Source organism: Lissotriton vulgaris, chromosome 2_1, assembly GCF_964263255.1.
Source record: "Lissotriton vulgaris chromosome 2_1, aLisVul1.2, whole genome shotgun sequence".
Taxonomy (NCBI): Eukaryota; Metazoa; Chordata; class Amphibia; order Caudata; family Salamandridae; genus Lissotriton; species Lissotriton vulgaris.
Window position 1 is genome coordinate 1991648296 of NC_141687.1, and position 22475 is coordinate 1991670770.

General features: G+C 43.6%; 1 protein-coding gene across 1 annotated transcript in view; it reads left to right on the forward strand.

The window, feature by feature from the left end:
- The window catches only part of IQGAP1 (IQ motif containing GTPase activating protein 1), a 446185-nt gene that overhangs the window by 322867 nt on the left and 100843 nt on the right, over nucleotides 1-22475 (forward strand). Inside the window, exons 19-24 of the mRNA XM_086958211.1 lie at nucleotides 4613-4783; nucleotides 13431-13514; nucleotides 13600-13671; nucleotides 14074-14143; nucleotides 14944-15152; nucleotides 18168-18323. Coding sequence (XP_086814337.1) covers nucleotides 4613-4783; nucleotides 13431-13514; nucleotides 13600-13671; nucleotides 14074-14143; nucleotides 14944-15152; nucleotides 18168-18323 — 762 coding nt within the window. The remainder of the gene's footprint in view (nucleotides 1-4612; nucleotides 4784-13430; nucleotides 13515-13599; nucleotides 13672-14073; nucleotides 14144-14943; nucleotides 15153-18167; nucleotides 18324-22475) is intronic.

Consider the following 22475-nt stretch of genomic DNA (forward strand, 5'->3'; position numbering starts at 1 on the left):
CCTTCATAATACAGATTAACAGTAGTATGTATTAATATTTTGCGACCTCAAGGGTGGTGGTAACCATTCGCAAATGGGAATCGGAACCCGGGGGACTGCTTACCCTTTGTGCATTTTCAAACAAATATTTTTAAGAGCAGTTAGTGGTTCAAAGGGCCCACTGCTTGCTCTTAAGAAATGAAACTTGAAAGTTTCATTTTATTTTTTAAAACACATCCAATTTTCCTTTAAAGAAAACGTGCTGCATTAAATTAAAGAATGATTGCTATCACAGACATGGTGGTCTGCTAACTTCAGCAGGCCACCACCAATGTGATGGCCTCAGATTCTAATGGATTGCAAATTGCGAACTACCTTATCAATATTTACGAGGTAGGTCGAATGTGACCCCATTAGGAATCGCTAAATGAAACTCATGAGTCTAATTCATTAGAAATTGCGATTATCTATTTGCGAATCGCAATAAGGAAATCGCAGTTCCTAAAATGTGTACATATGGCCTTAAAATTTGCAGACTAATGCATCTCTACTTTACCTTAGTTCCAAACTAATGGGTACCCTGTCACATACAGGCAATACTTGGAACTGCTTCTTAAAGCTGTTTAAATTATCAATTTGGCACTATGAACTTTGGTAGTAGGTACTCTTGGTTTTCACACCTCAGGGCCTTAGCGAAGCCTATTTTGTTTTTTATCACAGATATTTAGCATTTTTCACATGATTTCTTCAGCACAGGACACCTGTGCAAACACACTGTGAGTTGAAGTCATGGGTGTTTGTGTCTAAACCAATTCTTGCTGTTTAGGATCCAGACACCCCATACAAACTGTTTCCTTGGGGCAGACATCCTGGCCATGTTATTGAAAAGATGCCTTTCGCTTATACAGAGTAACAATGAGCCTTCGCACAGCAGGCAGTTGAGTTCATTCTGTGGAGAAGGATCGACAGGAAACTTCAAGATCCCAATAGCTGGACACTGACAAGTGCTTAGGTATCCACCAATTGCTTAGGTGTGCAGTGAAGTACTTAGGGTCGCTTCTATAAACCTTCCTCCACCTGAATGCAAAGAGTCTCGGTTGTTGAGTCCCCCCCGACCCCCTACCCAATCAATCCCCATCATAGCCCCTCATCCTAGCCCCTCCCTTCGTGAGGCAGTATTCAGAGACCTGTCCTTACACTGAATTCAGTCATTTCTGTCAGCCTGTAGCCAGGCAGGATTTGTGCCTCCGTTCAGATCCAATGCATGTTCTGTCTGGTGTGGCATTCCCCAGGGATCTTTGCCGAGCCTCGTGCTCTTTATCCTTAATGTAGCTCCTTCGGCCAAGCACGTACCGCTTGGCATCAGTGTGCTATGCTGATGACAGTCAGTTGATCAGCAGGCTTGAGAGCAACATTGAAGAATCTTTCCTCCCAGCCCACCTCCACAATTCAGTCTATTGTGCCAGGAAGGAAGGTAGCAGATCACTTGTGGGCGCTTAAGATGGTCTGTGTCCCATTTTTAGGTCTCGGCCTGGCGAAAGCAGCGCATGCTCTGCCATGAGAGGCCTTTTGGAACCGATACAATTCCAGCGTGCATGCGGGGAGACAAACAAGACAAAAGATGTACACGTGGGGATTGGATGCTTTACTTGCGGCGTGATACACTGGGAATTTTTTTTTCTTTCGCCACCAGTAAAGCATCCAGTCCCCGCTGTTATAAACATTACGCAATGTGAGCGTGAGCTGCCTGGATCGCGCTTGTTTATTTTTCTTGCACGTTGCTCTGCGGATGTAAAACTGATGTACAGCGGCAGCTGAGACTTTACCTACGGGAGTGACTGTACATTTCTCAGGCCTAATATTTTGCCCTAGGGCTGACAAAATAAAATGTACTGAATTTCTTGAGATTAATGCAAATAAAAATCCCACTTGCACGACGAAGCGGATACTGCCATGAGCATATGGTAGTTTGGAAACGTATTTTACTAGATGCAGAGTCAGACAATTACATCTTCAATGAGCTTTGGTAATCTAGACAGTTGACTTGTAGTTTAAGCGATCTCGGAGGTTACCAGGTTTAGGTAAACAATGTCTCTCCGAACATTTCTAGGATTTAGGAAGTACTGTTGCAACATAAATGTGTTTTAAAAATCATAACATGGTATTCCTTACCAGAGGTTAGTAGCATCTTATTGGCTAGGTTGGTTATTACATCACTTCCTGGTAGGTTGCGATTTTTACCTTCTTTAGAAGACTACATTAACGCGCATATATTACTCCGTTTTCCTTCACTCCTGGGTGGATGCTCCCAGTGAGTTCCTGCTCTGCACCAGGAGTCAGTCAGCTGGCTAGCTTGCACAAGAATGATCTATCAGCCAATGGTCAAAATAAATACTAGGTTTCCATGTCAATTTCCTTCATTTGCTATTTAGTCGATGTGGAGGTCCACCCCAGGAGAAACCTCGGAGCACTTGGAACCACAGTCAAGATACCCATAAAAGAATCAAAAGCAGTTAGGAAGAAACCTTTGTAATACTGCGGAGCCAGAAGAGGTTTACATTTAATACAGATTATTTTTATGCAAATGCACAATTGCCTGGTGAAAAAAGGCCTTTTTGCGATGGAGGTTCCCCAGATGTTTTAAGTGTTACCAGGCCAGTAATTTGGTCTTTAGACAAACCTCTGCTGGTGTTATGCCTTTGGTACATTGTCTGGGAGGGGCTCCATATCTTTGTCCCTTGCTACCTCACTTCCCCTTAACTCAGGTTTCCTAACTTGCTATCCCATCTACTTACTATAGCTCCTCCAACTACCATATCTCTCTATGTCACGCTTTTCCACTCTGCCCCTTTTCTCTGCAAAGCCTTCATCTTAGTCAGCAGAACTAAAAGTCACACTCTACTAGGAAAATCCTATACTTAAGAACATGAATTTAGTCCCAGTTGGCTTGTATTTTTTTTTTTTTAAAGCACGTTTTCTGACTATCACCCAGGTGGATCAACAGATGACTCAGTTTTACCTGAGAACCCAAGTGCACGAGTGGCTCTTGAGTCTTTTTACTTAACATTTTGAGATGTGCTGTCCTGATTTTATAATGGAACGAGTGGGACTGTAAGAATGTAAAGGGAAAATCCGAACTGGAAGGGCTAGTCCTGCATGAACATGGAAAACTTGATGACTCGGTCACACAAACATCACTTAGCGCAAATCATTACTATGCGCATACTGGGTCAGCCGCCTGGGTCGCACTTGTTTATTTTCTTGTTGTGCCTTGGTGCGTTTGTCGGGGTTTAAGTTTGTCAGTATAAGTGGTCGATGAGGTGCAGGCACGTCCCTGCTCTGCGGATGTAAAACTCTACTCCACTCCTTATGGAGAGGAAAAGTATACAAAAAACTGGGAACGTTTGGAATTGGCGCCGGAGCTGCGCCCACCCTGGAAATGACGCAACGTCGGAGGTGTCTTGTTCCAGGTGCCGTTGGGGTGCAGCTCCTTTCTACTCCGGCCTCCCGCTCCAACCATGGTTTCCCTTGCCGGCACCCCGTCGTTCTTCAAATACCCGCCTCCTTGCACTACCACTGCGTACCCCTGTCCCTTACTCTGAGCGCTCGCCCTTTTCCGTACCCTCAAACGAGCCCCCCATTCCCCATCGCAAAAGTGGTCCTTTCCTGTCCCCATTTCACCCCCTCAAGGTGAACCCGGGCCCCCAGCTCCCACTCCACCTGAGTAGAAGCAAATCCCAGCTGCAATATAATAATAAAAAAAAAAAAAGAACTTCGCAATAGCTGCCAAGTTTTCAGGCTTTAAGGCTGCTTATGTGTGACATTTCCATTGTTTCTGTCATTGAAAATGCAATAGGTCTCGCTTTTGATTAAGTTAAAGCCATTTGCTTTGCTAATGGTATTGTATAGCAAAGCAAATAGGTTTAACTTAATGAAAGGCGAGACCTATTGCATTTCTAATGCTTATAATTCAGCATGATGGACACTGTTAAGGTTTTTTTTCTTCTTTTTTTTTTTTTTACCTCAACAAGTTTTTACTTGAAAACGGAACTGAAGCTTCGATGGTGATGCTGAAGATTACATTGAGGTTGTTTCCCCAATGAAAGTTTACAATTGATGGCCTTGCCAGTGAATGGATGGCCGGGGTCTAAGAGTGCCATGCTAGAGAGAGACCAGTGCTAGAGGGAGGCGGGATGGAGGCAATGCACTGAAGATACATGACCGCAGCAGAAGGGATAAAGGAGGCAGAGAGCAAAGTATGTAGAGCAACAGACAAATAATCAGGTGTTGATAACAATGAATTGATAACATTCCTGTTTGATATTTTAAAAAAACAAGAGTTGCAAATCACTATATTATTTCACATACAAGATTTTAATAATGTGTTGTGCCTTTCTGACATCACGTTTCTCAGGAAGCATCCTCATTGATAAACCTGAACTGCCTCCTGTGATGGTTATTAGTTAAGCAGGACATTCTGTACAAATACTGAATTACTAATCTGTTACTGTCGCATCCACCCTTCATGTCTCATATGCGTCAAATGTGACAATTGCATTCAAATGATTTTTATTGTGTAAATGTGACTTGTCTCATGATTAAGTGCATTCTAACATGGTCTTCTGTGATCCAGAGCACCATATCTGGTGTGTCAGCAGCATACAACCGAGAACAACTTTGGCTAGCCAATGAAACACTGATTACAAAACTGCAAGCCCGCTGTCGTGGATTCCTCGTGCGCAGAAAGTTCCAATCGAGGATGGACTTCCTTAAGAAGCAAGAACCTGCCATCACGTCCATCCAGGTACCCCCATGCTGATAGTGCTTTCTCCATATCAGATAGCTACCCATAATTGTTATCATAAAAAGAAATAATGCAACCTTGAAGGCTGATGCCAGTTTTATGACTGCATGTATGAAACAAATAGACTAGAGCTTGTTTCACAGCTACGTATAAATCCTCGAAGCATGTAAACGTTGAATATTCGCAACCTTTGTACTAGGGAATGGGGCACACGATTGCCATTTTGCATTGATATATGTCTCTGTAGAGACAGGCCTGATTCACCCTAAACCATATTTCCCAATATATCACCACACTTACCATTGCTAATGAAATAATTTCAGATACGTTTGTGTAGAGGGTGTTTTCAGAGACACTCTCTAGATACTTCTGAAGTAACTTGCATTAGAAAGATGATTTTAACCGGCTTTGATTTTGTGTCAGCGATTTTATAATTAACCGAGCCGAGTTGTTTGGTAACTTTTGGATTTCATCCGTTATTACCCAATACTTTCGCAATAGAGCCTCGAGAAAGCAAAATGTGTTCACAGTTCAGTCAGCAAAAGCAGTATGCCTAGTTTACCACCGGCTACTAATGGCCTGAGATGAAAAGTAAGCATCATACTCTGCTTAATCTAGTACACACGGATCTCCAAAAAAATCACACTTTCAATCAATCTTTTTGTGACTTAAAGGATTACTACACATATATTTGTGAAACCGTTGAACATCGTTACACGATATATGGGTGTAAGTTCCACCAGGATTGTGGTGGGAGTTCTGAGGCCAAATATCCTCAACCGCAAAGTAGGAGCTAGGCAAGAGGCCACAGACTGCTTCCAAAATGGCGAATGTTTTTGTAACTCTGAAATATTAGCGTGAGCACAGTAGGAATTGTTTACTCCATTTAGACGGGTCAGCTCCTGAAGTGTATAGGCACCATACAAGATATGAACATTTTTCAACTAGGATGGTGAGTGGATGAAACAAACTCTGAGGATTGGTTCACATGATTACAGTTAGACACTGGGTAGGTTCTGTTTATTTAAGTGTATGCAAGGAAATGGATGTTGTTTAATACAATCCACATGTGAATAGACTTTCACTATCGGAGAGCTCAATTTTATAGTACGGACAGCTTGCCTTTAATTGCCATCTGCATTGTATGCCACACCCTTTATGCTACTTTCTGTACAATGTCCTGTTTTTGACCTTTAAAAAGTCAGATTGGCGGCCTTATCAATGCTCTCCTTCTGTGTTGACGTTTCTGATACATTACCCAGTATTTTCCTGTTTTTAAACCGGTACTGGCAGAAAACCACTTCCTTAATACACATGAGCTTTTCCGTTTAAATTTGGTTTGTTATAAAGTCCGTTTTGCTTTTAAACTTCTATTTAACTGAAAGATTACCAGATTTTTTTTTTTTTACAAGAAAATGGAGGTAGGGAACAGAATGTACCTGCATTGATGACTTCTCTAGGACCGTTACGTGTAGCTAGGCTTTGGATGCAACTGTTGCATTGAAATGTGAAATAAGAGTACATGGTTAATGCAAAGAGAATGTGGTGTATTGCTTGGCAGATCAAATCAAAATCGAATACATCTTTATTCAGATAAAAATATCCATAAAAGAATCCCACAGATAAAATTTACGAAGATCTTAATAAAAAACATTCTATTTAAAATCCATCAAAATGATCTCATAACGTGGACAGTTAGATATACAGACGCAGGACACCAGATACTTGGCGTTAACTCAGTGATTATCAAGTTTAAAGACTTTATCAAAAGCATAAGATTAGAGATAATTAATGAGCTATTCATTTTCATATCTTAAAATGCCCAGGTATAGCAGCTGTTTTCTTCTTTGGATGGGTTTAGAAACATAGACAAACTCGATAGTTTATTTAACATTATTAAGATTATGGATACAATTAAAAGCATCTTTATAATAAATAGTTATTTCGTTTTGAAAATAATAGCCACAGTATTTGTTTCCTGAGATCCCTATAAAAGTTAGAGAAAAGTAAAACATTATGTAGTCTAATTGGACTTGACATGCTTGACAGATCAAAATATTGTATTTCAGGTGATTACTCTAAGTACCACATGTAAATATAAATTATAAGCAAGAATGCAGGCTTTTAAAAACAAGTTCAAAGGGGCACTCCCATAGTCAGAAACATTTCTACCTGATATATTTTTGCCTAATCACAAAGTCCCAGTGAACACAGCTGTCAAGCCACTTTATCCAGCAAGAATACATGTCATCATGCTGAGGCTTATCCACCCAAGGATGACATCCGAGCAGACTGGCTGAGCAGATATTGTAGCAGACAAATGCACCCATACACAGATGTACTGTATTGCTCCTGGGAAGGAGTCTTCAGGTAGGATTGAGGGGGATGTAAAAAACTAGGAAACATGGTTAATTGTCACTTATTTCTCTCAGATGAGTTCTTTTGTTTCTCCTTTATCGTGTATTTTATTTTATTTTATTTTTAAGGTTTTATATAGCGCGAACAAGATCTTTGCAGATATCAGAGCGCTTTACAGAAACAGTAGGTAGGGTAAACAAAACTCTTGAAACAATATAAAATTCAGTAATCAGGCAATTACTAAGTGTCCCTATCCCAGGCAGTGCAGTGCATGGAGGTTTTCATTTTTAGGTCAAACCTGCAGACAGCACACATGCGCTGCTGTCGCTTGGCGACCCTTAGTGAGAAAAAAAAGAAAACCTGCATGTTACAATTTATCAGTGTCATTATCACTGTTCTTAACTGCCTTCTAATTAGGCAGCCAGTCTCAGACGTCCGTTCCTGAATCACTGTGTGGTGCATGGACAAAGTACGAGTTGATTTTTTCTTAGTGTTAGTCTGCTGCTCGCGCTGTCATTGCAATATTATTTTTTCTTATTTTTTTTACAAAGTGGTGTACAACATGGCTAAAATATGTTGCCAAAGCTAATAGCTCTCGCATAGGCGAGATGTATTGGCCTTGCCAATGCTTATTAGCATAGTCATTCCTCTTAAAATGAGAAGTTTGATGTGAATATTTTTTTTACCACATAACAGTTCAATGACCAGCCTGTTGCTAACCTATTTGTATGTTTTTTACTTTTCGTGTTTTTTTTTTTCATTTTAAACCCTTTTTTGTGTATGGCAAAGCACCGTTGTCTACTTTGTACTGAGTGTACAAACGGCACTAGAAGCAAATCATTAGCTGGCCTTTTTTGCACAGTTATCTGTTGTAAGACTACCTTAAAACTGTGATAATAAATCCTAGCCTTATTTACAAGAGTCTTCTGTGCAACTCAACAATGCACAGTTTTGTTGTAGCAACCATTTCATCCTTCCAAACCTGAATGCATCAATTTAATTTTCATATTCTATTGTCAATCCACGGTAACACATTAAATTACACCTGAACAAATTAAGCAGTTGTGCTTCTGTCCGGATCAACTGCTTTTCTGACCTGAGAAGACTAATTTTCAATGTGATGGTTTTTCAGTGACAATCTAATAGAGCCTATTAGTTGTAGATTCCTTATCTTTTGAATTTCCCCCAGACTTCAGTCTGGATCTGTAAATCTTTTCTTCAGCAGTTCCCCTGCCCTTCGTTCAGTGGCTTCGGTCCGCTCTGTCTCTGTTGTGGGCTCTGGGATGACGTCACAGGACCTTTATAGACGCCCCCCATGTGTGTTGACGTCAGTTCTATCTTTTTCCGTGCCAGTGTTCCCCAGATCCGGAGAGAGCATACCCCTTAACCATTTTTTGTCTAATATTTTTTCACTTTTGTCGACTTTTTTCTTGAGTCTTGGGCTCCTGGTGCGTTGAGGATGTCCCAACGTTGGACTGGCTTTAAGCCCTGTGGCTCCTGTCACCAAGTGCCTCGTGTGCCTTTGGTGTCTAGAGAGCGACCACAACCCGAAGTTGTGCTCCACGTGCTGGGCCATGGACCCGAAGGCCTTGCTGGAGCAGTCTTGAAAGCTGTTGGAGGCCCAGCGCCCGGCTCTGATTCGCTCCCGTTCGAGAGGAAGATCTTGAACGGTTGTGGAGCCGACCCCCTTTGTCGCACTCAGTCATTGGGGAGGTCTTCAGGTAAGTCAGGGAAATACAAGAAGAAGTCGTAGAAGCACTGTCGTTCTTTGACTTCACTCCATCCGCCGGCCGACGCAATGCGGGACTCCGAGCATCGTCGCTCGAAAGCTCAGTCTCCAGAGCAGCCCTCTGAGACTATTGTACCTCCCCGCTTTTCTGGGAGCCGGAGCGTCTCCTGCTCAAATCCAAGGAAGTTTCGTGCCGGTGTTAATTGGCCGGAGGGTGGTGATGAGGAATGGGAGGGGCAGCTGGACCCTTTATCTGATAAACTTGATGAACCGGACTGATGAATGGATCTGGGTGATGCCAGTAGTCTAGACACTCCCCTGACACTGGCTTGCTTTTGTCCCCTACCGTGGCTACAGAGGAGGGAGCTTCCTATGCTGTGGTGGTGAAAAGGGCAGCCCAGGTCCTTGGCCATGAGCTCCCTTCTGTGGCAGTCAGGACTAATCTCCTGATCCAAGTGCTTCAGCCTGCGGCTTCCACTTCTGAACCTCTCCTGCCATTCAGTGAAGCCTTTACTTTTATCCTTCTGGGTACTTGGTCCAAGCCCAGCACAGGGGCTCCTGTGGACAGGACAATGGCCCGCTGTCACCATCCAACTCCGGGCAACCCAGCATTCCCGATGCAACATTCTTCCCCTGAGAGCTTGGTGGCGGGCCAGTCCACTCTTTACCCCGCACCTGCCATTGGCTCCAAACCTTCCTAATCTGAAGTTACAGGCCCATCATCAGCCAGTTGGAGGCAGGATTCGCCATCACCTCCTTCACTGGCAGTCCCTCACATCAGACAAGTGGGTTCTGTAAATAGTCCAATGGGGCTACTCCCTCCCCTTCGAGACTACTCCTCCAATAATGTCACCTTCTTACGATCGTATGTTGTAGGATCATTTGGCACTTCTCCGCAAGGAAACATCGGTTCGCTTGGCCAAAGGAGCCATATAGAGGTACCTGTGCCAGAAGTAGGTTGTGGTTGCTATTCCCACTACTTTCTGGTACCCAAAAAGGACAAAGACCTGCTTCCTATCTTAGACCTCCGGGACCTCAAATTCTTCCTCAGGAAGGAGAAGTTAAAAATGCTCAGTTTAGCCCAAGTCTTTTCTGCACTTGACCCAGGGGAATGGATGGTGGCTTTGGACTTGCAGGGCAGTTATTTCCATATCCCCGTCCTGCTAGCCCAAAGGCATTACCTATGGTTCACGGTAAGCCAAGGGCACGCAGTTCACTGTGCTCCCTTTTGGCCTTATCAGTGCCCCTTGGTTGTTCTCAAAGGTGATGGCAGTGGTTGCAGCTCATCTATGCACATCAGTGGTTCCAGTCTTCCCTTATCTCGACAACTGGCCGTTGAAGGCAGGCTTGCACCTCCAGACTAAAGCCGACCTCCTGCACTCGCTGGGGTTCACTATAAACGTTCCAAAGTCACACCTGACTCCATTTCCGATGTTCTCTTTCATCTGAGCCTTTCTGGACATGGTGCAGTTTTGGGCCTATCCTCCCGAGCAGCGAGTCTGAGATATTTGAGTTGTTATACCAATGTTTCAGCCTCTATCCCGGATTTCAGTGAGAATGACCCTTAGGCTGCTGGGCCTCATATGGACTCCTACATCCTGCTGGTGGATCATGCCAGATGGATGTATGTGGGCTCTGCAGTGGGACCTGAAGTTCCAGTGGGCTCAGTAATAGGCTAATCTTTCGACTACGTCCAGATCTCGGAGGGGACTGCACAGCAACTGCAGTGGTGATAAACAAACCAAGATTGGGTCAGAGGCAGGTCCCTTCCACAACCAGATCTGACAGTGGTGACAGATGTATCACTCCTGGGATGGGGCGGCCATCTGGGAGAGGCAGAGATCAGAGGCATCTGGTTTCCGGTGGATTCCGGTCCCCATATCAACCCTCTGGAGCTCCGGGCGATCAGACTGGCACTGAAAGCATTCCTTTCTTCTCTCAAAGGCTAAGTTATGCAGGTGTTTACCGACAACACCACCGCCATGTGGCACTGCAACAAACAGGGCAGGGTGGAGTTGTGGTTCCTTTGTCATGAGGCTCTCCACCTCTGCACATGGCTGGAACATTAGGGCATAACTCTGGTGTTTCAACACCTGGAGGGCTGTCTGAAAGACAGAGCGGACAAACTCAGCCAAAGGTGCCTGGTTGATCGCAAATGGCGTCTCCATCCGGAGGTGGTGCAAGGTCTTTCAGCAGTGGAGAGAGTCTTAGTTAGATCTGTTCGCCTCCGAAGAGAACACACAATGTCAGCGGTATTGCACATTGGAGTTTCCTAGGTTCAATCGCTCGGTGGTGCTTTTTGACACGAGTGGAGCTTCATCCTCCTGTACGCCTTTCGGGCTGTACTACTTCTAAAGAAGATCAAACACGATCAGGCTCAGTTATTCATGTAGCTCCAGATTGGGCACAAAGTGTCTGGTAACCCGACCTACTGATCAAACTGCCCCTTCGGGAGAATCTTTTGTTGTAGCGGCAGAGGATGGTTCTTCACCCGAACCTGTCCAGCTTCCACCTTGCGTGGAGATTGTGCGGCAGCAGTTGACAGCTTTCGACCTTCTGCCCGAAGACTGCGATGTAATCTTGGCAGCCAGGCATCCCTCCACTAAAACGGTATACCCTTGTAGAGGGAACACATTTGTGTCATGCTGCACTGCAAAGGCTGTTAATCCCCTTTCTGCTTCTTTTTCAGAGGTTCTCTTGTATATACTTCCTTTGACCCAGCATGGATCTGCCTTGGGCACTCTTAAAAGATATCTTGCAGCTATCTCTGCCTTTATACACCTTCCAGATCAACCTTCCTTATTATGTCACTCATTGTTTCTAGGTTCTTTAAGGGCCTTACTCATTTGCTTCCTCTGTCTCCTTTCATAATGCCCCAATGGGATTTAAATTTGTTTACAACCTTTGTGTGCTCCCTTCGATCCCATTCACAATTGTCCTCTCAGGCTGCTGACTCAAAAAACTGCTTTCATTATTGCCATCACCTCTGGTCATATGGTTAGCGAGCTTCAGGCTCTGTCTCCCAAGCTACCGTTTCTCTCTGTCCATCCGTATAAAGTGGTGCTTCGAACAAAAGCTTTGTTCCTTTCTAAAGTGGTCACACCCTTTCATGTGGAACAATCCATCACTTTACCCATCTTTTTTCCAGCCTGCATCCCTCCAAGAAGGAGTAGAGACTCCACCGCCTGGACCTAAAATGTGCGTTGTCTTTTTACCGTGATCACGCAAAAGACTTCCAGGTGGATGATCAACTCTTTGTTGGCTATGTGGGTGCCAAGAAAGGTCGGGCTGTTCAAAAATGGACCATCTCTCAATGGATTGTCCTCTGCATTCAAATATGCTATGCTTTGGCGAAGAAAGAACGTCCTGTGGGGTTGCGTGCTCACTCCACCAGAGCAACAGCGGCAACCACTGCGTTAGCATGCAGAGTCCCACTCCTTGACATCCGTCAGGTGGCAACGTGGGCATCCCTGCAAACGTTCACCAGACACTACTGCCTGGACAGTCGAGTCCAGAAGGATGGATACTTTGCCTATTCGGTCCTCCAGGACTTCCTTGTGTGCTCTTGGTTCGCAAACCCTCCTCCGGGGTTTGCATTGCTGGGGTATCTATTCAAAAGGTAAAGAATCTACAACTAATAGTCTCTGTCAGATGAACAAGTTACTTACCTCCGGTAATGAGCTATCTGGTAGAGACATATATTAGTTGTAGATTCCTTATCGCCCCAACCATCCTCCCCGCTCTGCGAACTGAATTCTAGGGATAGGGACTCCCCTACATTGCCCTAATTTTGACGCAGCAGTGGCCATTGTCTTTCATGGCTCTGCGCTTCTGGCTTGGAAAGTCGGGTTAAGAATTGACGTCCGTGCACATGGGCGGCTTCTATATAGGTCCCACAACATCATCCCGGTGCCCACGATGACGGACGCGGAGCCGACTGACACCACCGAACGACATGCAGGGGTACTGCTGAAGAAAAAAATCTCTGTATCCAGACTGACGCCTGGGGAAAATTCAAAAGGTAAGGAATCTACAAATAATATATGCCTCTACCAGATACATAGTTACCAAAGGTAAGTAACTTGTTCTTTGATGATAGTTTGACAGTTACTCTGCTCTTCCTGTCCAGACTGTCTCTTGGAGTCTGTTAGAATCTCTTAGAGAGTACTCCAATACATTAAGCTGGCTTTTTTCGGTTTGATTAACTTCCAAATTCAGCATGTAGTGTTTTTCTTTTAAGCAAGCAAAATGTCCTGTTGCATTTATTGCTATTGTGTAAGATGTGAATATGTTGGACCTCAGGCAAAGCAGTTACTTGCTGATTACCCAGTGGATGTTCGCAGGCTTCAACCGCAAATGCCAATTAAGTTATAATTCTTCAAATAGCCCAATTTCTATTTGCCTTGAATCTTCATAGAATTTGCTCTGGAAGACGTAATTATTTTATGCTGGTCTTTTATTATTGCTGATGTTCAGTCTCCTCCCTGCAATATTTAACATACAAAATTAGTATCTATATTTGCACTCCTATGCATTGACATTTTTTTCTTCTTTTTTTAGTCCCATTTTAGGGGTTTCAAGCAGAGGAGAGCTTTTCAGGACCGTTTGCGCTACCTGAATGATCACACAGATGATGTTGTAAAGGTCGGCCATTTTAATTATTGCAAAAATGGATGAAAGATAATAGTTATGTCGAACATCTCTCAAATTCTGTGTTTCTTCTTCTCAGATTCAGGCAATGACTAGGATGCACCAGGCCAGGAAACGTTACAGAGATCGATTGAAGTATTTTAAGGATCATGTAAGAGCTTCCTGTTTTTCTTTGATAGGGTGTTTTAGTTCTAGATTGCTGGCTGAAGTCTAAATGGATCAGCATTGTGTTAGTAACTCCGTTTTGGTGCTGGGCTTTTTTGTATAAAGACAGCAGTGTTAGCATTCAGAGGCTCTGCCATCATGAAAAGGCGGTTGGTAACAAAACTAAGTAACGTAGCACACCAAAGAAAGCACGTGGAATGGAGCAGGAGACAGAACAGGGAAAACATTTCTCAGGGATGAGAAGAGCAATTCAGACCTTGAGTTCATGGTCATGAAGATGCCACCCACACAGCTGCACTTTTAAATGGCATTCTTCATTCTGTTGGAGACAGAATATCATGTGTGAAGAAGGAAAAACCTGCTAAATGTTTATTTTTTTCCACCTCAGATAAACGATGTTGTGAAAATCCAGGCCTTCATTCGTGCCAACAAGGCCCGTGATGACTACAAAACCTTGAGTAAGTAGGATTTATGAGCGACCTGGAGGCAATGCACGTGTGGTCCTGAACATTCGCCTTAGTTATAGGACCTCCTTCTTAAATCTTTTTGCTCTGTTTCTCATATTTCCTCCTTGTTTGTTGGTCTCTTATTTTCCCTCTCACTTGACTCCCCTGCTGTTCCTTTTCAGTAAAGGAGAACTACTATTTTAATAGTGGTGCTTAGTCGAGCATTCTTTTTTCTCAGTGAGACTTGGGCATTCCGTCTGCAAGAGGTCTGGCAATACCGTTGCGTTACTCTTATTCCTTGACTTACTGATACCAGGGTTACGGGTAATTCTGCGATGCGGGTATACTGCAATATTTATAATTGCACCTTCAGCGTCCCCTTAGAACTTAAAGAATTACTACAAAATTGGTATTACTGTACGTGGTTCCTGTGATAATTCTCTATTCGTCCCTTTCCCATTCAGAGAATAGCCCAACTTTGAGCTTGAGAAATGTATGGGATCTAATCAGGTGCTTGGTTCCTGCATCTCCTGTAATTCAGAATTAGACCTAACACACTGACCCTGTAATGGGATTTTATTTGGGCTTTACTTGGACCCTACTTGTAGAATTGTTGCAACAAGGTTGAATCATTTTTGGAATGAAAATGCCAAATGTTGTAGAGTGGACAAAGGTTGGAGATATGTTAAAGATATTCACGGTCGCACAGTGCATGTATATTCAAAAAGGGCTGTGATGCTCTTCTGCAACACAGAGTCGGAAAGGTTTATTACTGTTTTGCTTGGAACATTATACTTTTTGTTATTCCTCAGTCAGTGCAGAAGACCCACCTATGGCCGTTGTCCGCAAATTTGTGCACTTGCTGGATCAGAGCGATCAGGATTTCCAGGAGGAGCTGGAAGTGATGAAACTTCGTGAAGAGGTTGTGACCCTCCTCCGATCCAATCAACAGCTGGAGAATGATCTTAACCTCATGGACATTAAAATCGGACTCCTTGTGAAAAACAGAATCACCCTGCAGGTACGGATGCAGGAGATCACAATTTGCTGAATTATTTTCTGTGTCTGAATGTGTGCAAGCAGCCTACTAAAATCTTCTTTCTTGCAGTAGTATTGCAAATGTGTGAGCACATCGTTCTTATCTGGTTATATGTATAAAATTAGTTTCCAGCTCTGCATACATATTACACACGTGCTGTGCAGATTTCTTAGTGTGTGTAAATTTGTCTAGTTGAGTGCGTAAGATACAGGATGTCTCCCAATCATCATTCATCATGCATCATGTGAGAGTCTGATCATTGTCAAGTGGTTTATGTGAAATTGCGCCCTTGAAGTGAAAAGGTGTAGACTGTATGAAATGCTGTCTTCACTGTACATCTGACCGTACTTTTACAGGGTACACTTAACCTGGGGCTATGAATTCTGGTTCATGCAGCTTACCACGTTTCCCTGTTAAAAGTAACCATGCACTGTATGGCTTTAGCATTGGTTCCACTGGTAAAGGCAGTGTACTTCACTTTGTTACCATTGTTACTCATTCAGCCTGTTAGTCCTGCTTAGCCACTCACAGATCGTTCTGTACATTTCTCAATTTCAAGCAGAGTAGAACAGCAAAGTATTTCAAAGTTTCTGAAGAAAGCAGTGAGCGTCAGGGCATGGATCATTTTAGAAGAATAGCTGGTAGCCAAAGACAAGAAGTAAAATTTATAAACAAATACGAAGTTCTTAAAATCCAGCTATCCTAATACAAAGAAAAGGTATTGTTACTATTGTTTGAGGTTCTCCTGTCACCATTGCCATTCCTCCCTTAAGGACAGATGTTCCGGTATAGAGTCGGTTCTCAAAGGGTGCACAGGCTTTGAATCAGTGAACATGACCTAGTGAACATCTAAAAACAATAAGGTGCGAGCCTGTGAGGAAGTGAAGATCCTGTAACTTATTCAAAGCAGCCAAGAAGCATGCTAAGTACAAGAAGCTTGATATGAAGAGTGGGTTCATACGCTCGGCCTTGTACTATACCTGCACATAGATTTCACAACAAGATCACCCCCACGTGGAAGGGATCCAAGAGAGGGATGGACTTAAGTGAACTATGCCTGTGGCACAGGATAAGTTGATTATCAAGACTAGTAGAAGTCCCTTCATGCACACCACCTGAGTCATTTGAGGTTAGGCTTGCGATGTGAAAAATGCTAAACTGGAATCAGACCACCGGCCAGGACCGGATAGAAATCAGATGAGAAGGATGAGGCAGATGTACAGGTGAAGAGCATCGGGTGTTGGGCTGTCAAAGGGGGATTAGTCGGAGTGCACTGAAATAGACTGAGGTTGGTGCCATCATTAGCTTTGGGACATGGCAGGAAAGGAACTTGTGGAACCCACCTTTTTTGTGGATCCATAGTTCCCTCTGTGTGTATATTTGTCCTCACTATTTGCCCTCAAGTACTGAAATACTTTGGTGATTACGTTCTACAGTACTGCTCTGATGAACCTTTGCCGCTTTAGATATCTTTAAAAATATAAATCCTAGCAAGCTTGTGACAGAAGCCTACAGCCCCATTTTTTCTTTCGGTGTATAGGCTTTTCAACATATGTTCCCAGTATTCATAATTTTGACACCATCTCTAACCCAATTAGTAGCCCACATCTCCATGGACTGCGTTTTGAATAATAGAAAGCAGTAAAAACAATCTCATAGGCTTCATCGAGATAACTGATCCAGGTTAGTATATTTTCCATAGCTGTGACCGCAGTGATCCATATAATATGTGCATTTGTGTACAGCACAATTCACACAGAGGGTATCCTGGTGCTGGAGCAGGAGCTGTATGGCCAGGGTGTGACTAGGTGAAGATTCAGGTCTTCAGTTTCTTGTAGAATTCAAGAACTGTGGAGGCAGTTGTGATGTGCAGGGCAGAGAAGGCTCGACCGCAGAATCTGGTTTTGCATATGTGCGTTGTGTATGCGAGTAGGAGTCTGGCTGATCAGACTTATCTGACTGGTTTGTGGAAGTGTATAGTTAAGGTACATGGCACCAATGTTGTGTAAGGCTTTTTGTTTGTGTTTAAGGCGTTTGAATGCTTATTTGTGGATTGGGAGCCAGTGGAGCTCTTTGAGGTGCGGAGTGAAGTGAGTGTGGGGCAAGAGGTTGAGTATGAACCAGAGCCGAAACGATATGGCGGCACAAGCAATAAACATCTAAGGAAGACTGGAATTTGGGTCCGTGTTTTGAAGCGCAAATCTGTATACGCGAAGTGGATAGATAGATATTTTTTAGTTGATCATAAAGCCACTGATCACCTTTTTATAAATTCAGTGCTTGTGGTTTGGGTCAAGTTCTACCTCCCTCCACAAAGGGGTGACATAAGTTGCGTTGAACTTAAGGCTTGGCCTTGTGCCCCAGACGAATGTCTCTAATGCAGACTTAGAAACCTATTGCTTCAATTTTCTTTTGGACAACTTAGTTTCGTTAAATCAAAAACGCGGTTACTGCAGTATTTATTTTATGGATAGGAAAGTGGTAGAAACTGCAAGTATGCCAGAGAGGATAGTTGAGTTGTTGATATGTGAAGCGGTTCATAGAGTGGTAGATTGTGTCGGAAATGAGAGTAAATGTAGTCACATCCACACATGTTTAGTGACTCAAACCGGTATCTGGTTACATTCTGTGGAAGTGTAAATTGATGTTTTAATTATGATTGTGTGGGGAAAAGAAGTGTTATTGCGCTGAGAGCATATTGAATGGCACATAAACAGAAGTTAAAAAGTACCCTCACAATGGCCAGACTTAAAGATCTGAGAAAACAGTGCCATTTGACTGTAAATCAACGTATCATGAATGTGAAGCTATGTTTTTTCTGAATAAATGTTCTTTATATGAATAAAGGTGTTGCTTACTCCAGAAGACAAATAATTATTGCAAGACAATGAGGGTGCAGTACAATTTCAAGGTGTGCTGTTTTTAAACATTGCCCCAGTGATTAATATTTGAGTTTATTTAGCGTTTTATAATGTTTGTTGCTATTATCTGTTACAGGAAGTTGTCTCACACAGTAAAAAGTTGACAAAGAAAAACAAGGAGCAGTTGTCTGATATGATGGCCCTAAACAAGCAGAAAGGTGGACTGAAGGCTCTGAGCAAAGAAAAGCGAGAAAAGCTTGAGGCATACCAGCATCTTTTCTACCTCCTTCAGGTAAAAGCACCCGTTCCTAATCCCATCCAGTTATTTCACCGATGTCCCATTTTTCTTTCCTGAACCATGGAAACATTTCCTGTCCATATTGCCACAAAACATCCAGGAAATTCCAGGAAATTGACCCAGTGCCAACAAATCCTTCCCTCAGGTTCTGACACAAGACTTGATGACCGTGAGATAAATACAGGGACTGCTGTAGGCTTCAACGGTCTGGCCCTCTATAATGGGCACCCCAGAGTAGGATGAAAATGTGGTTAAGCAAGAGATCAGAACATATAGAAATCATTGCATTGCGGATCACTCCCAGCCTCCTCTGAAGAATGGCTCTCAAATGCAGCAGGAAGACCATGAAACAACGGACTATGGAAGAGAGGGAAAACAGTGCATGAGGCAGACCAAGACAATAACTGCCAAGCTAATAATAGTGCCTGAGGAAACTATAAGGGGGAAGTTTTGGAAATTATAACGGTTGGAAGCTGTGGCAATGGTGAAAATCCAGATCAACATGGGAAGATTCCAGGAAATGTTCAGATGGCATTAGGCGCTTCATATACTGCTGGTGCCAACGCTGCCCCACAAGTAATTCAACAAAACAAAACAGAAAAAGCTTTATGTGCACTTGTACGCCCTTAGAAAGTACACGCGCTGCCTAGTTTGCCACAACTTCCAGATCCCTGTTCTCAGCTGTTCCCGTTATATCCATCCTCTTTATCATAAGCATCGATAAAGAAATGTGTACTGCAGGCTATTGTTGCGCTCACAAAGCAATTTTACTGACCTTCCTTCAGCTGCCTGCTATTTTCAAACCAGGGCCAGATGTGTGCTTGGTTTCTGATCAGATTCACATTCCTGACACCTGTGCTTGTTGTTGATCCGATGTCCACCAATGTTGTTCCAGAATGGTTTTGCTAGCACCCGGCTCTTAGACTTTCCTTCGTAGAAGTCCTCAGCCTATGCTTTCCCACTCTTATCAAATGTAGCTCTTCCAGTATTGTGGCATGTGACCCCATCACTGTGGTCTGTCAAGGTTTCCTTTGCTCTTTTCTCTTATTTATTTATTTTATTTTATTTTGAAAGTTTTATATAGCGCGAACAAGATCTTCGCAGATATCAGAGCGCTTTACAGAGAAGGGGAGCATGTATACGCAGATACATCAATCATGTTAGAAGTACATTGAAGTTATATCATAAAACAGTGAAGTCAATCAAATTCAGAGTCAAAATAAAATACAAAGGGTTCGAACAAATAGTACAGATGAGTAACGAGTCTTTGTAGTTTTATCTCCAGTAGTGGTTCAAGTGTATTTAGCCATGAGGATCGCTTTTACTTCTTTCTTGAAAAGTATGGAGGATGTGATCAGCCTGGTTTCAGGGGGAAGCGAATTCCAAATCCTGGGAGCCATTCCCGAGAAGGAACGTTTATAGGTTTTTTCCTTGCGGAATCTTTTAGGCTTTAGCAAAAGATTGTTTGTACCTCTAGTGTTTCTGGTGCCTCCAGAAATCGTAAGCTTCTGTGCGAGGTATCTAGGTGAGCTCAGGTGGATAGCCTTGTGCGTCAAACAAGCGATTTTCAGGTGTATTCTGGCTTCAAACGGCAGCCAGTTCAGGGATTTGAAGTCAGGGGAAATGTGTGAGTGTTTTTTTGATCCAGTGATAAGTCTTGCTGCGGCGTTTAAAGAGGCTCTTAAGGGTGCCGTAGTAGCTAGGGGGAGCCCGCAGAGTGCGGTGCTGCCGTATTCTATTCGAGGTATGACTAGTGATTGTACCGCAGTTTGGAAGTCTTTGGCTGGAAGGAAAGGTTTAAGTTTCCTAAGGGTGTTGATTTGGTAGTTCGCTCCCTTAGTTGCTTTGTTGATGTGTTCCTGCATGCTGAGATTGGTGTCAAGTGTTATGCCCAAAGATTTTGCTGAGTCCACAATGGTGGGTTGAACATTAAGTGCTGTGAGGTCTTTAAGCCACATTTGTGCGGTAGTGATCTTCGCGGGTGGTGAGATCAGAAGGAACTCTGTTTTAAGGGCATTGAGTTTGAGATGATTAGCGGCCAGCCAAGATTGAGTGCTTCTGATCGTTGAGTTCAAGAGCGTGATGTCTTTGGGTGATTGTAGTTTGAGATAAAGTTGGGTGTCATCAGCATACATGTGGAAGTGTACATTGGATTCTTGCAGCAAAGTTGTTAGAGGTTCCATAACTAAGTTGAACAACGTTGGGGATAGGGAGGATCCTTGTGGTACGCCTAGCGATACAGGTCTTGGCGCGGACATCAAGTTGTTGCTCTTGAATTTCTGCGACCTGTTATGCAGAAAGGACGTAAACCATTTGAGCACAGTTCCAGATAGGCCCATTCTTGTGTTTAATAGTTCGAGTAAGCTCTCATGTTTGACGGTGTCAAATGCGGAGGAGAGATCAAGGAGGATGAGGAGGCAGGTGTCGTTATGATCTAGGATTTGGAGGGCGTCGTCGATTATGTGAGTCATAGCAGTTTCAGTACTGTGATTTGCTCGGAAGCCTGATTGATGAGAGTTGAGGAGATCAAACTGAGTAATGTGTTTAGTCAATTGTATTTGTGCGCATTTTTCCAGCAGTTTGGCAAGAGTCGGAATGTTGGTAATGGGACGGTAGTTGTTTAGGTCAGAGGGGTCGGCTGTAGGTTTCTTTAGCAAAGGTGTGACTTGTCCGACTTTGAGGGAGTCGGGAATGATCCCTTGTTGAAGTGAGCTGTTAATGATTTTGGTCCAGAGTGGAAGGAGAGACGGGGTAAGGACTTTGACAGCGTTAGCAGGAAGGGGGTCCGTGAGGTGATTGGATGGTTTCAGAGTGCTGAGCAGTTTGCCAATTTCTTCTTCTGTGTAGGTGACAAAGGTTGACCAGGAGGCATTGTTTTTTGGTTTAGTGGGTGCTATGCGGAGGGGTTTGGGGAAGAGGCTTGCGTCCATGAGGAGATCATTCTTTATGTTGTCAGTTTTTTGGTAAAAGAAAGAGGCGAAGTCTTCGCAGGAGGGAGCTTCGCGCATGGTGTTGAGAGGTTGGGGTTGTTCTTTGGATTGTGTTCGGATAAGCTCAAACAGCTTTCTCGGACGATTTTTGGCTTGGTCGAGCTGACGACTGAAGAAGTCTGATTTTGATCGTTTTATTTTCCTGAAGTAGGCATTTCTCTTTTTCTTCAGGTTTTTTAGGTTCAGTGCAGAGGGAGCTGATCTCCAGGTGCGCTCTGCCATTCGCATTGCGCGTCTATCGTCATTGAGACTCCCGTCGTACCAGGGGGTGGAGATTTTTGCGGTGGCTTTTTTTAGCTGCAAGGGTGCGACTTCGTTAATTATTGAGGTCATAGTGTTGAGATAGTGATCAGTCAAGGATTGGACGTCCTTAACGCCAGCAGGAGGAAGTAGTAAGTTGCAGCTGTTGGGGGGCAGCGAGTTTGAGTTTAGCTTTTTCATGTCTCTTTTCCAGACTTTGGGCCTGGCGGATTGAGCAGGGTTAAATTTAACTTTTTCATTGATGAAGAATGTGACAATATGATGATCTGACCAGTCACAGGGTTGGATAGATTCGAGTTGGATAGAGTCCTCTTTGGAGATGATAAGGTCAAGGATAGAGCCTTTATCGTGTGTTGGACTGTTGCAAATTTGGGTGAGGTCAAGGGCGTTAAGGAAATACTTCAGGCCTTTTACCACCGCATCATTGTGATCGTTCCAGCGGAGGTTGAAGTCACCAAGGTATATTTGTGTGAGTTGTCGCCCGGAGTTGGTTGAGATCATGTCCATGATTTGTTGGGAGAAGGTAAGGTTGTCACCGGGTGGGTGGTAAACGCCGTGCAGAGTGCAGATCTGTTTGCCCTCACTGACAATATCGAGGCAGATGTATTCACAAGACGTTGGGGAGGGTATGGAAGGGGAAGTTACTTTCAGGACAGAGAGGTTGCTCCTGTATATACATGCGATTCCGCCACCTTTTTTATTGCCAGACCTATCAAGCCTAGTGATGTGGTAGTTGGGGGGAACCAGAATGTCCATTATAGGTGTAGAAGCTTCTGTTAGCCACGTTTCAGTAATGATGATTAAGTCAAGATCCAATTTTAGGATGAGATCGGCAATGGCGGCGGAGTGTCTAGCGGCTGATCTGCAGTTGAGCAGAGTACATTTGAGACGGGGT